Source organism: Lytechinus variegatus, chromosome 1, assembly GCF_018143015.1.
Source record: "Lytechinus variegatus isolate NC3 chromosome 1, Lvar_3.0, whole genome shotgun sequence".
Taxonomy (NCBI): Eukaryota; Metazoa; Echinodermata; class Echinoidea; order Temnopleuroida; family Toxopneustidae; genus Lytechinus; species Lytechinus variegatus.
The window spans coordinates 91474690-91490396 of record NC_054740.1 but is presented as its reverse complement, the minus strand read 5'-3'; the positions used below and the strand labels follow the sequence as shown (position 1 = coordinate 91490396).

Genomic DNA, 15707 nt, shown 5'->3' with positions numbered 1-15707 from the left:
GTGAAAATTGTATGTATTCAACAGGGTCAAAATTTTCCAAGCAATGACAGATTCCTATATAAGCATAGCCCATGATACTCATTGTATTCCTTTTATAGCCCATGATACTCATAAAATTCATTTTTTACATAGTTTTTCCCCATTTTGCCTGTAAACTAATGAGATCGTCCTTTTGCTTTAAACCTCATCTTCATGGCTGTGTCATTCTTGTCCCATTTCATTTGGATGCCTTGCTCTAGGTCATCTGTTTTCTTCTCCACAAGCCTCCCATTGCTTTCTTTGCAGTAGGGTATTAAAAAGGAATAAATTTGTTGCAAGTAATTGATTCTATGAAGTACACAAATTTATAATGCACTTGATTACTCTTCTTGTATTTTACAACATGAATGTGGAATATTCTCTATTTTATTAGACAATGGAACATGGACCCAGCTTATCCTTGTCAGTGACTACCATGAAAATGGATCCCTCTTTGACTACCTGAATGCCCATTCAATTGATGTACCTGGAATGTTGAGAATGGCACTCTCTATTTCTACTGGACTAGCTCATCTGCACATGGAGATTATGGGCATGCAAGGTATGGTGTCTTTGAATGAAAAAAACCCCCAACAAATTGTTTAAACAGAGGTCTAATACTGCTTTAAGGAGGAACAGTTTTAGTCAGAGGGTTGTAGACCTATGGAATAATCTTCCTTCATCTGTTGTGTCGGCACCATCTATTGACTCTTTCAAACATAGACTGGACAAACATTGGTCTTGCCGTCATCAAATTCTCCCCTAAATGATGAAAAAAAGAAAAATATCCGTCCACCCTCCATGCAACATGCATGCATGTAATTCACAAGACATTTAAATAGTGTTGTTATCTAGAAAAAAAATCCCGGTCCGAAACTGTCCCGGCAACTTCAAAATTTCCTTATCGGATCCCGGCTCGTCCCGAATCCCGAAACATATCTCACACGCAAATGCAATCCAAAAGTGTATACCTACATGTACATTGCGCACTGGCGGTGCACCAGACAGTCAAAGCATAGAACTATTAACTGTTAGCTCCATGGTCAAAGTGTGCATGCCACCACCGCAAATTGTAAACATTCACTCAAAACGTGGGGAAAATAATGATGAGACAGTCAAAGCATGCCACCACCGCAAACTGTAAACATTAATGACCACTGACATGACCCGAATTATGTTTGAGTCGACCCAGCTGCTGATCTGACAGTCCAATAACACACGTGTCGGTACGGTGCCACTGATCTGTGGTCGGTGCGCACGTGGTTGAGAGTTATAAGCAAATTGCGTAATGTCTTGTCAGTGCGCCTGTGGCCCTAGCTAACCCGGAATATGGATTAACTTTCAGTTTCACTCTCTCCCTCTCTCGTATTCTGAACAGTATGATATCACCAAGGAGATATCTCCTGATATCACTACTACTGAGAAAAGTGAATACTATCTTATCAGAGAAGCTTATTTGGAAATTTACACAAGATTAGTCCCCCGGCGGCCAGCACTTCGCATCAAAACAACAAACTCATTTTTTCTTTAATCATGAATTACTTTCGATCGAGAAAAACATTATTTGAATAGATACTCAGACTATTCACAGTAAAAAAAAAATTTTGAACAACTATTTAAATATTAAGAAACATTGTTTAAGCCAGTCAATATACAACTATTTTTAAACTATTAAACCAATAAAAAAAAATTTAAACTTTAAACAGTTTTTTTTTAAATATTTTTTGCAATTTCCAAGGATATCATTTAAAACTGTTAATATCATTGATAATTTGTTTGATGCATTTAACAACATATTTTTACAACATATAGGGTATGATATGACTTTCAAAACAATGTTGTTTCAAAGTTTAAACAACGCCACTTTAAACATCGCCAATTCTAACAGCGTTTTGGTACAATTTTATAATTTAAGTCGAAATATATCTAGGAGAAATGATTTGACCATAGAGCTATTAACAGCTCCATGATTTGACCGACTGGTTTGCAATTGTAAACATCAAGTCAACAGATGACGGATGGTCCCCAGTCGTGAACGACCAAGCACTTCCCGTAACCCCCCCCCCCCCACCCTTCTCTCTCTCTAGCTCTCTCTCCCGGCTCTAACCAGCTGAAACATGATACGCATTCGTCTAGTTGTTATTTGCAAACCCTTTCGCAAGAAAATACCCCAACAAATACAATCATCACAAAATTAATGGCGACTTTTTTTAAATGACTAAATTTGCAAATACTCATAGATCATCATCGTCAATTGTTAGTAAATTATTTCATGATAAATTCACTAGTCCATACATATCATAGCAGATTCAACTCGAAAGTATGGGGTAAATGAATGACTCAGTAAAACGAACTGAGGCGAAAGAGGTCTGCACATGAGACTATACAGTAGACGATTGTTGTCTGTGTATATCTCTCGGGGCCGTGTGCAAAGCTAGATTGCGTGCATGCTCATGCGATCGACAAGTACAGATAGCTATGTAATTGCGTAATATTTCGAGGTGCATGTGCACACAGCCAGTTGAACTAAATTGTTCTCTCGTATTTCGTAAGTACAATTACTAATTAGGGAAATATTACAACATGAATTTGGCCATTATTGATTTTATTTTCCTGCCGGGATACGGTCTAAGTTGATTGATCCCGGAACCGTCTCGGAGCCTCAGACCGCCGGAATTCATCCCGATCCCGGACCGACTGACAACACTACATTTAAATAGTCATGTTGGAACAAGTACAATCAGAAGGAACGACCGGAAGTCTCGACAGGCTTGCCTTCTTCCATACACTGATGATGATGATGAAATTATATGATACATATCTTTCTTTAGAACCACAAGATAATTTAGGCCATTCCAGCTTCTGTAGATTGTCTATGGGGACCTGATTGCTATATACTTGTCCCATTGAATGATGGTGCTGAAGAGAGACCTATGCAAGATTTTTTTTGTACAAGGAATTTATCCTTGAAATTTCTTGCGACAGGGGATCTCTCAGGATTTGCTCAGTTATCAGGATAGCATTTTTTTTAATACTTAAGGTAAAATGTAGGATGCAAAACCCAAGTATATCAAGGTGAAAGTGATGAGGAATGTCTTCATGTATTACCATCTTGATATGTGAGATATATTGAATCAATTTTTGGATCTGTCGTGTTGTGAAAATTTTTATTATTTCATATATCATTACATATTTTAGCTTTTGAAACCATGTATGAAATATTAGTTTATGAGCCCTTTGTAATTAAAGAGTTTTTATACAATGGACAAGGATAGTCCAACCTGTAGAGTACTGGCAATCATGCATCTGATTAAACATGTACGGGGAAAGGGCAATTAGTAATAAAAAAAATCTTGATATACAGATGGCAAACATGTATAAAATTCTTTGAACAATGTTGTCATACCACAAGTCATCAGTTAATACAGATGAATGCATCAGCCAGACTAAAATGATTTTCTTGTTTGTATCTCCAGGTAAACCAGCCATTGCCCACCGAGACATCAAGTCCAAGAACATCCTGGTTAAACGCAATGGTCAGTGTGCTATTGCTGATTTGGGACTTGCTGTCAGACATGACTCTGTTACAGATACAGTGGATATCTTCCCCAACAATCGCATAGGTAAATTGAAGCTTGTGAACAATTTTGATAATAGATGATAGAGAGATGATAAAAGTGTTAGTTGATGAGCTAGCAAGGCTCTTGGCAAGTATTACTGGAATAGCTTTGGTAAGAATTAGAGGTAAATTGCCACTTAGTCCTCACCCACTTTGTCTACTTTACAATTGGTCTCATTCCATATGGTCTATTCCTTCGTCTATAACCGGTTCATCTAACCGTTAGGTCTAATTACTGTTAAGCACATTTTAACATTTCGTCCAATTTTATTCAAGCTATATTAATTTTGTTAAATATCAATGTGGTCCAACACAATTTAGTCTAGACATTATTAGATGAACTGTGTATGGACCTAATTTTATTTTGACAATGTGCAAAATAATAAGTAGACAAAGTGGAAATTAGGTCATCCGAGAATCATCTGAGAGTTAGACCATCTGCCAGTAGACCAAGTGGGCTGATTTATGATGGTAGACAGTTTTGGAATTTGACCATGTGCCAGTAGACCAAGTTGGTTCAGCTATGATGGTGTTAGATGATCAGAGAATTAGACCATTTGCTAGTAGACTAAGTTGGTGTAGCCATGATGGTGTCAGACAGTCTGAGAATTAGACCATCTGCTAATAGACCAAGTGGGTTTATCTATGACTAGCAGCAATTAATTACCCTTGGCAGCACAGGGGGTAGGAGTCATTTTTCTTCATCATGCTGGGTGTGTGTGTTTGTGTGTGGGGGGGGGGGAGGGTGACATTCTTGAATGTAGAGGTAGACTGCCTATTCACACTGAAAACCAAGCAGTTTATGGATGAAATATTATATATAACTGATTCATAGCAGAATTCTCTTTCAATAGAGATAGGATGTTCAATTAAGTTAAACATCTTGGGTTTAATTGGAGGAAGAACTTCAATAATCATTACAGAGTGAAATCCAAATCTAACTATAAAATGGAAGAATGTAATAGAACATGGTGTATTCAGGAAGCAGTCAAGGGGCAATTATTGTGATATTTAGAAATTTGCTATGATGATGATGATGACAGTGATGAACTGATGATGATGAAAATGATGGTGATGATGATCATCATCATAATGATCATGAAGATGGTGGTGATGATGATGTTGATGGTGATGATGATAGTGGTGGTGATTTTGACATTGATATCTTTCTGTGTCTTGATATCATTTCAGGTACAAAGCGTTACATGGCTCCAGAGGTGTTAGATGATACCATTAACATGAATCACTTTGATTCCTTCAAGCGGGCTGATGTATATTCCTTTGGATTAGTACTATGGGAGACGGGAAGAAGATGCTCAGTATTTGGTAAGATTCCTGCTTTCCATTTACTAGCAAAATTAATGTGTCACGTATACTTGATAGTGAAAATAGTGATTGTTTTCGAGATTCAGAAATTCTCTCGGGGGGTATTGATCCTACCAAATATCTTTCTTTTTGATAAGGAGTATTAATATTTTTGATAGAGAAAAAGAGCAGTATTCACTCTTGTGTTTGTGTGTAATCAGTCTACAGTAATATGTGAGTATGCATTCACATATAGCTATTAGGGCAATCCCATAAGATGATCAACATTTTCGTATGACCAACCTCCCCCTGCCTAGCAGAGCGAGACTATAGGCGCCGCTTTTCCCGACTACGGCGGCAGGCGGTGGCGTCAACATCAAGTCTTAGCCTAATGTTAAATTTTTGAATTGACATAACTTAGAAAATATATAGACCTAGTTCATGAAACGTACACATAAGGGTAATAAAGTAAGTATTACTGAACATCCTGCCAGGGTTTCAGGTCACATGACCTACGTGAAAGGTCATTTAGGGTAAATGAACTTTGGTCATGTGAGGGGTATTTGTTGAATTTCCATCGTAACTTTCAATTTTTATGGTGCTAGTTCATAAAAATTGGACATGAGAGTAATCAATTATCACTGAACATCCATCATTGAATATCCTGTGCGAGTTACAGGTCACATGACCAAGGTCAAAGGTCATTTAGGGTCAATGAACTTTGGCCATGTTGGGGTATTTGTTGAATTACCATCGTAACTGAAAGTTTATGGATCTTGTTCATAAAAGTAAACATAAGAGTAATCAAGTATCACTGAAAATCCTGTGCAAGTTTCTTACTAGACTTCATTAACAAAAAAATAATAAGTAGGAGGAAAAGCTATAAGTGAAGAAGGTGGGGATTAGAGTGGATAAGTTATAATGAAATGCCATATTTGTTTTCATGTATATAGGTATCCATGAAGAGTTTTGTCTACCATACCACCCATGGGTACCAATGGATCCTCCTATTGAAGAAATGAGGAGGATAGTGTGTGTTGAGAAGAGGAGACCACCCATTCCTAACAGATGGAACAGTCATAAGGTAAAATACTAGACAGCTATTTAATTATCGGGAATGTTAAAAAGATTGCCATTCTTCAAAAAATCACCAGACAATGACTACTAGTCTATTTTTTCAGTTTTCTAGGTGAGAATATATCATTATAGTGGCTGCATTAAAAAATAACGTTCTCAGCATTTAAGAAAAGAATGCTGATGTTTTTTTTAACCCATGATATTTCATTCCATGATGCAACTAGTAAAATGACTAATATGTGCATAGTTAATCCCAAACATTATCCTAATCCTGATACTAATCAATCTTTCTGAACCAAATACTGTGTCACAACCCTAACCCTTACCATATGTCTTCAGAGATAATTTTTGTCTAGATTAATAATTGCAGTAGGTAATGTTGGGTCTCTGATAATTCCCTCATTTAGGTATGCTCTCCACAGCACTGGCTTCTTAATTATATACCTCCCTTCCCAAATGTATATATCGTTAGAATGCTATTAATCAAATGAAAACTTGTGCAGCCCTTTCATATATCTTTTTCTCATATAGATTCATTATTTATATTCACATTTGTTTTCATTCCTTACAGTCATGAGAATTTGGGCTGTTGGCATCATTTGAAAATTATGATATCTGCATTATATATACATACATGTATATATATATATGATAAGATAGTTATAGTATTGGCATATCCATAACAGAAAGAAATTAGTCTATTTCCTTTTATTTTAATTCAATTCTTGCTCCTATGATCTCATTCTTTTCTTTCATATTAACTATTTCCTGTCTATCACTCTCTACACAGTTAAGAATGCACTGAGTTGTGATGTCTTTATGCCATTTTATACGTACCTTCTTGAATATTTCTTTTGCTTCATTTTCAAACATCTGTGTTGATTTCTATTTAACATGTTTTCAGGCTTTCTCACTTTATTTAAAACTAATTGAACTGGGATCACTTTATTGATTTTCATTCTACCCTTGTTGCTTATGCAGATCATGGAATCTTATGCTAAGGTGATTAAGGAGTGTTGGTATCAGAACGGAGCTGCCCGTCTCACTGCACTTCGTATCAAGAAGACCTTGGCTGGTTTGATGGGACCCTCAGAACCCGAGGTCTTACTCCCACCGGCAAACATGCAGAATACATGTGACCCCTCGCAGAGCGGGGACGACCTCAAGGGGAGACTGCCCCCCTCTGCCATCATCCCTACCTCGCATCCTCCGGTTGGTCCTAACCCATACCCCATCCTCAGCTAGTGGGGGTTTTTACCAACAGCTCTTTTGGTGAAGGATGTCTACAACTTTGTTCTGAGATAAGAGTTCTTCTTGTCAGTATTGTTGATGGATGGAGAGATTCTCTGGAACACAGACAATGGAAGGTGGACTGTATGCTTTGTCATGTGAGATTTGTGCAAGTCACCATAAAGAGAACATGGGGAAGGATAATGTGATATCACTGTGTCATTATTAAAATGCATCTAACAGACAAGTACAGCGAATATTGTGCATTTTAGAGACCACTGTTTTGAGAGAACAGCTCCTGACTTCCCGTTACTAATCACAGAAACATTGCGTGATTAAGACAACATTACATGTTTCTTTAGTATCCTACCATGTTAGGTATACAGGACTACCTGATTCAACAATCCCCTTTAAAACAGGCTCTCTCGATTATAAATGGAATGATTATTTCTGAAGTTAGTTGGTGCTTTGGACAGCCTAATGATGGAAGTTTGACCCTACTGGTCTTGGTCATCAAAACTTCGGATCACCTCTTACTTGGTCAACAGAAGTTTTTGTCTGCAAGAAGTGGATAAGTGAAGCTACAATCCTAGTGCATCTTGTGTGGCCGTTGAATCACGGCTGCTTGAGACTGCATCTCGGAGGAGCATATCTGAGAATAACCAGCATTTAAATCAGAAGAAATCGCTTGAATGAGAATGTTTAAAATGACCAGAATTATTATAGAGTGTTGAGTTCGTTTTCATCTATCTAACACAAACAGAGAGTGGCTGGCTGGTAATTATCAGATTACCAGTAATAGATTTCTGCTCCTCCTACTTGAGACATCGATTGTGTTTTTTAAATCAACCAAATGAGCTGGGGTGCAGAGAGCAGACTGTTGAATATAGAACCCAAGTTTAAATGAGGACCAGAGAAAGAACAAATTTGAGTCATGTGAAAGAAATCCATTAGAGGATAACGATAACACAGATAGTTTGTACTTGACATTTACAGTACACATGCACTGTGAGACAAGTACAACAAATCCTTAACATTAAAAGATATCAATCTAGCCTTTATTTTATTAAAGTAAATCTTTAAGATAGATTATGATACAGGGTTAGAAAAGTCTTTGAGAAAGATGGTTCCTTGTTGGTAGGACAATGGTTTGTAAGATGAAGTCACCAAACTGGCTACGAGGAGATGAGGCAGCACCTTTGCCTCAATGGGTCAGAAGAAGAGCTCTTCATCATAAAACTCATCTATTCAGGAACCCGATTAGCATGATACCTCAAATTGCAGACAAATAGGTCTTTAGGATGATATCTTCTGTTACCTTAGCTTTTCTTGTTTATGTAAATCAAATCAAGCAGTGCAAGGTAATTTCTCTATTATAGTGGATGGGTTAGTCCGTGAGAATCAACCTTTGATTGGTACAAATAGTAAATGTAAACAATTTGAAAGCTCAAGTGTCATGTAAGAAATAGTTTAGCTTGAAGATCCTTCCAAACTTTTTCTTTGTAGTCAAAGTAGCGCCAACAGAATGGCAAGATTATCTCAGGTTTTCAAAATTTAGGAACGTAGCTCAACTATTACTCGGCGCTGTATTCATATCAACATTACTCGTCAATGCATAGTGCAATTAGGAATATCAACCTAGAAATTCAACAACAATTTTGTTGAAATTGAGCATATTTGTCTAGAAATGCATCATGAAGTAAATCTGCTTGAAGAGATGGATTTCGGAAGCTAGTTTGTCATCTTATTTTTTGGTCCAGCTTGTATGTAAGCTGTGCCTTGAATTCAGAAATAATCAAAAACATTATCAGAAAAATTTGAATTTTTCTCTTGTTACAGATATAAATTGGATGGACAGAGAATGTGTTATTCAACAGAATCCCAAATTGAAAACTGTCATCTGTAACTTTTTGCAGGGTAGATTACAGTCACAGTTCATCATTCTCTTGTATATGAATCTTTTAAAGAGAGACTGAGAGAGTGTGTGTGAGAGAGAAAATTGATATATTTGTGAACAGCAACAGATATATAATGAATTATTGGATTGTCAAAGTGATCTCAGTCCAATAGCCTTGTTTTCATGTTGGTGTTTTCAGATATATCAAATGATGGCAGGTGTTGATAATATAGACCTTGATATCTAAGCTGAGTTTGTACAGATCTAGGACAGTGAATGGATCAGCATGATCAGCTTGTATAATGGGAGATTTAAACGGTGTGTAGGAAATATAGAAACAAAACATAAATGTACTGTTTCATTCTATACATAGAGTCTGTATATAACTGTGAAGTGAATGACTTGTTCATCATGAAAATATTCATTTTGCCATTCTCAATGTAACATGCTGTACATACCGCTGCTTGTAAATACATGTATAGTGTGTTGTAGCAAACCCATGCCCTATCCAGTCCATATAGTGTAATGTATCTCATGTATGAATCAATATTCAAAATGGCTATTTAGAATAACTGTATGTATATAGCAATGTTGCACATTATGTTGTTCATGGCTGAAAAAAAAATGATTTGGGGAATATTGTGACTGAAGTACACAGAATGCAGGAATGATTGTTCAAACTCGTATATGAAATAAGAGCACCCATATTTGTTTTGTGTATACATTTGCAAGTACATAATTAGATATAAGTGAATGTTTGTTGTTTATGATACCTTTTCTTTCTCACTTAAATGCTGACATTCTTGTAAGGAAAGAAGATGATAAATTGCTAAACAGTAGGGGTTATGCACCAAACAGTATTGCATTGTTCACTCGAGTGATAAGAACTTTAAACAGGAACACATACAAGTCAGCTATGGGTAACTTTCATCAAAAACACTGAGAGTCAAACAGGATGGTATGCAATGATTGGAGAATAGGGACTCATTGCATAAAGAGTTTCAACTACATAACTTTGCAAGAATGGTAACTACCGTTGATACCTTGATTATGATTAGCTGCTGAGCCCTGTTACTATGGTAGTTGCTGTAATAGCAAGATTACAACAGTTAAAATCCTTTTATCTCTGATGGGTATGCAAGAAGACAGCAATGCTTTTTTAAACTAAAATTACTGTAGGTTTTTTAAGAAAAATATTTTCCCCACAAACCCGTATCATGTACAGGTTTTTCTTGGACAAAAATTGAAAATACTGTTTGGAACTGAATCTTGACTGAACTTATGGAAATGTTTGGGGTTCAAAAATGTTTTTTTTTCATAATGCTTAATGAAAAACTCACTTGTATGAAACAACTGTCCAGTTCTCCTAGCAACTCTAAATCATGTTAATGTAGAATTACTATATATTGATGTAGTTGATAGAATTGCTCATCAAATCATGACTAAATTGTTTATTGCAATAGCGAGTATCCATTGTGATGATTTAATCATGCTGGAGATGACTAAACTTGCTAGTACTGCAATGTTTGTGTGATCGAAAAAATTAATGAGGAGAACAATTCATCTACCCTTGTTCCTGCTTATCTTCTATATCTGTCTTTCATCCTCTTAATTTTTTTCTGGTTTCTTTTTCAATTTCTCAAACCCTCTTCTTTCTATCGATTTTTTCAGTGTAGTCATTCTAATCTTGCACCCAGAAACAGATATGATAGTAATCTGCTTTTAATATATCGAAACGACGTCTCTAAGCGCTTTACAGATAATGAATGATTATAAAATACAACATTTTAAATGTCATTTCTTTGAGAGTATTCATACAATTTTTCATCAACAGTAATCTTCCCCCAATATCTATCTTTGTCTTTGCTAAAATGCATTGTGCATTTTGACTCCGAGAGGTCACATTCACAGTTCCAATTTTTTTTTGCTTCTACAGGGCAGTATGAAATCAGTGTAAACAGAGTTATAGTGCTTCTAGCAGATTTCTTTTCAAAACTCATTTTTCAGGTGCATTTGTAATTGAATTCTCAGTAATCACAAAGACAAAAATTGTATGAAAACATTGTTTTGAGTTACAAGCCTTTCAAAACATTGTACCTGGTCTGGAACTTGGTTTGAATGACGCTTACATCTTTATGTATTACTCTCTTCTCTCCTCCCACCTCATATCTCTTTCTTTTTCTCCCTCTGTCTATCCTCTAGCATTCTATCTTCTTTTTCTTTCAGTTTATCTATCATATTTTACAGTCATGTAATAACCTGCCCTACAATGTTAAATCTGTATGTTGTTCACCTTGCAAAGAAAACATTGATGCTCTATTCATACAATGGTAGTAGATATGTTCTGATTTCTGTATCATGTTCAGTTTTTGTGATTTTGTGAATTCATCATGTGTTAGGATTTTAAGATATGTGTATGTGATTCTTGTATCTGCTCACAACAGCAATTTTTAATGCTGTTCAAAGTTCACCTGCAGAAGGGCATAATAGTACTCAAAACATTAATTTACAGCTGTTTATCGCTGGATGCTGTATTTTCAAAGTCTAGGTGGTGTAATGAAGTATATGATATGTCATGGTTCATGAAAAATTTCAATTTTCTTTATTCTTTAAATACAGCCTTATCTCAAATTAAGCACTGCCAATTGGCCATCAATTTCAGTCAGTAAACTACAGGTACATATGTTTTGGCCCAAACTAAAGACCATTTTATGGTTACTAAAAAGTGAAAAAGCACTCTTTACTAAATTGTGATGTTATATTTATCATTTAGTTTTTTATATGCCCTTGTGTAGGAGAACATATTGATCCAGTATTAATGACAATGCTCTTGTGTGTGAAGACTTCTAAACTTCATGTGAATATTATATGTGAAGTATTTACCGACTATAGAAGGTAAATGCTATCTGATTTTATTTCTGTCCTCTTCCTTGTGATAATGATGCTGCATGTGAACCTTGTTCAATGAGAAGGTGAATTTAAAGACAGAAGTGAGACAAATTTATCTCTCTATATTTTACAAAATGTTATTTTTTATACATTTTTCTGATGTGGACTGGGCGATTCTCCTTACAAAAACATTAACGGCTGCATTGATTAAGTGTATTAGGTTGGTTTTTCTCTTAGAGTTTAATCAACCATTATAAACGTGTGTGTCCAAATTTAGTTTTAATCAATGATGATATATAAGCACTGTGCTGCTACATTGAATGTCTACCACTAGAAAGAACCAATGGAAAACTATAAGATACTTCATGACTATTCTAAATCTCTTGTAAAATTTAGACAATGTGAGAGCTACAGCCTTTATTTGATAAAATTCTGTATATTTTGTGTTATGTTTCTAATGCTTTATACTTTGAGAGAGATTTTGTGATGAATGATCTCCTGTTGTTTAAATCATATTTGGATTATTGATGATTTTGAATTGATTTTTAATGATTAATGATTTGTGTGTATGTAGCCTATTCCATCTGTCTCTGGTTTTCATCTCACTGGCAACAAGAGGATGTAAATATACCCCTAAAAGAAGAGAATCACTCACTTCATCACTTAACACAGTAGGAGACAACCAGTTATTCTTATTTGGATTGATAAGAATTATGCCAAACATCATAATAAGTACCGTAATATGAAAGATTCAGTGGACCTGCTGCCTCCGTACATGTAGGTGCATATGTTGATAAGTCTATTGATATTTTTATTCAAATAATAGCAGAATTGAGTTTCTGTAAAAGGGGAAGCCATATTAATTGATGATTCCCTAATATATTCTCATGTTTTTTAATGGTATTTTAATAGTGGTGTTTACTATAAATGATCCCTAGATCTCAGTGTCAAAAGTCTGTAAAATGTGAAAACCCTGAAGACCAGAAAGTATTTTATGTTAACCAGAGAGCAGCTGTATTATTGTTAATGATGAGAGGGCTAAATTGTAATGAAAATGAACTACGCAGCTGTTATACCAGAGCTATGCATTGGCAGTAGAGCTCTTAAGAAACAATAAATTGCTTGTTTTGCCTTTGTTTCAATGAGAGAGATATTACAGAAAATTTTAGCGAAACAACAGATTTATTAATATAGATTTCTTCATGTGTAGTGTATTTTTTAATTTCAGGATATTTAATAATGAAATGCTGTACAAAGGATAAGGGAGTATTTTTAATGTTGAGAATGACCTTATTTGGTTACCATTTCTTTATGTGAATAACCCAAGTGGCCAATTTGTTTTTTTTTTTAATTGAAGTGACAAAAATTTATATTACTGTTGTTTTTTTTTCTGTTCCTAATGCTCAGGCATAGGTTTAATTTCATCCTGAAGTTAATTTGTAATTATGTGCATGTCTGTTTGTGTGTGAGGTTGAGAGTGTGTTTAGGGATGAAATACAAAGGCTGTTATTTGAATTGCTGTCTGTATTCAATGACGAGGTAGGTCATCTTTGTTTAGCTTCTTGATGAATGATCTTTATTTTCTTCTTATGATTTTTTCATGGTTTGAGAGATGCTCTCTTTATCATATACTATTCCACATAACTGTTCGACAATTTATGTAATATGATATTGTTTTCACTTTGTTTAACAATAATAAAGCAGAATAATTATTACCTGGTACTATAAAAACAAAACAAAACCCAAAAGATTTTACTTTGTACAAGGAATCAATGACAGCAACTCCCATTTTTGTGATAATGATGATATTCGGATCAATGTAGCACTAGTACAAAGTGCTATTATAGAAAGTTAGTTGCAATTTGTAAGTGTATTAGAGACTCAAGAATCTCCTGGGAGTCCTGGATATCACGTTTTCACCAAGAGAGGCATCACACACACCTCTATATGGGAACAGTCGTGAATACATTTTATGATATTGAGAGGCTATAACTTGTTACTTATACTTTGTATATATGTCTGATAGCTGCATATCAGATATTCTTTTCGCATTTACTGTCCATTGATTTCATTGTTGTATAGGTGTTTATGTATTTCACTTAATATGTAAGCACACGTGCACATGATAACTGCTGTATTTTGATCCATGCATCACCCTCTCATAATACTTGTATGTTATTAGGTAGAGAGGATGTGAATAAGGAAGATTATATGTGCCATAAATATAGGTTGTGTACATGTACTAGAAATATATATATATATAATGATACCAAATCAAATTGCATAGTTGTTAGTATGTTTATGTGGATCTCTGGTATTGAAAAGGGACACCTGTATGGCCTTTTAACGTGGGGCAGGAGTACAGGAATTAGAATTTGTGAGTTGCGAAGAATAACGTGTATTCATGTATCAAATGTACAAAGAATGATTGACTTTCATTTTAGATAGCCTTTTCCGTTTACGTGTATGACTCTAATATCTTAGCACTGTGGACACTTCTCAGAATATAAACTGGCTGTAGAATGTTTGAGTGGTAGCATACATTATTGAAACAATGTCAATTGGTATACTGCATTTGTTGTTATCCTGTATATACATTCTGTGAATTGGTACCTTTCATTACCTCTCTATATGTAAAAAAAAAAGAAAAGAAATGACAAAGCTTTTAATTTTTTTTAATAAAGCATCAATAAAATTGAGAGCAGGATCATGAGAGTTTGGACTTATTTTGCTCCTACAGAAGAGTGAAGATTTTATTAGACAAAATGTGATCACTAGAACGCAATTGACAATTCTCTGTCATGGTGTGCAAGCTCACCTTCCATTGTATTTTGTGCCACATTCTTTTTAAAATAAATTTTACCATCAGTAATGAACTGTAGGATAATATTGAAAGATTTTTGAATTCTTAATTATAGATTCTGTTTTTAAATGTTTTATTAGATTCTCTAAAGTTTAGGTGATCAAACAGAAATGTGTTAGCATGATTCATCATAAAGCATTTCATTTTTGAACGATTAATCACCATATAAGAATTTATAAATTTTTAATTATGAAAAGTATTCTTATTGGCTGAAGTGAGTTTTCTTTTAACGAATAAATCCAATTGATAATTAATTAAATTCTTCAGAAATATGTTCAGACTCTCACTATCATGTTCCTCTCATTTTTTTTTCAAATTCAAATTTTTTTTCAGGATGGACTTCATATTTTAGGCGGATGGTGTAAATCAAGCAAGGGAAAAAGTGTGAAAATATTTGATACAGTGGGTTTTCATCATTAAATAATGCAATCTAAATTCTAATGGGCATTTTAGTTCATAATGTTAAACATTTTCAGCTTGATTTGTAAGTATTTATAGGTGTTCATGTTGTTTACTTTTATTTAGGTCCCAGAAGCTGTTTTAATTTTTTTTTATTTGTTGTTGGAGTATAAAGTACACATTAAGCTTTTTATTAAAATGTAGTTTCATTTTATCATGATTTTTGCAAAACTTATAAAAAAGCATTAGAGCGTAAGTGTAAGCTCATGCTTTGGTTACCATTGTCACTGTTGTCATTAAATGTGTCATTGTTGTTTGTGTGTTTGGCACATTGTGTAAACACTATGTATTTTTGTATCCTGTTTATCGCTGTGTGTTGCAATGGTATCGTCCAATAAATGATTCACTCA

General features: G+C 34.8%; 2 protein-coding genes across 2 annotated transcripts in view; one reads left to right on the top strand and one right to left on the bottom strand.

The window, feature by feature from the left end:
• Window positions 1-194, bottom strand: part of LOC121405608 (protein odd-skipped-related 2-like) — a 17234-nt gene extending 17040 nt beyond the window's left edge. Inside the window, 1 exon segment of the mRNA XM_041596543.1 lies at window positions 184-194. Coding sequence (XP_041452477.1) covers window positions 184-194 — 11 coding nt within the window.
• On the top strand, window positions 193-7293 carry LOC121405599 (TGF-beta receptor type-1-like). Its single transcript, XM_041596532.1, has 6 exons — window positions 193-200; window positions 336-580; window positions 3495-3641; window positions 4829-4963; window positions 5896-6026; window positions 7001-7293. The coding sequence occupies exons 1-6, from the start codon at window positions 193-195 to the stop codon at window positions 7262-7264; spliced, it is 930 nt and encodes a 309-aa protein (XP_041452466.1). The 3' UTR covers window positions 7265-7293.
• Window positions 7294-15707: the final 8414 nt, after the last annotated feature.

Excerpts from the sequence above, each read along its gene's own strand:
- LOC121405599 (XM_041596532.1), top strand. Across the intron at positions 581-3,494 it reads GGAGATTATGGGCATGCAAG|GTAAACCAGCCATTGCCCAC; the intron begins GTATGGTGTCTT and ends TTGTATCTCCAG. Across the intron at positions 6,027-7,000 it reads ACAGATGGAACAGTCATAAG|ATCATGGAATCTTATGCTAA; the intron begins GTAAAATACTAG and ends TTGCTTATGCAG.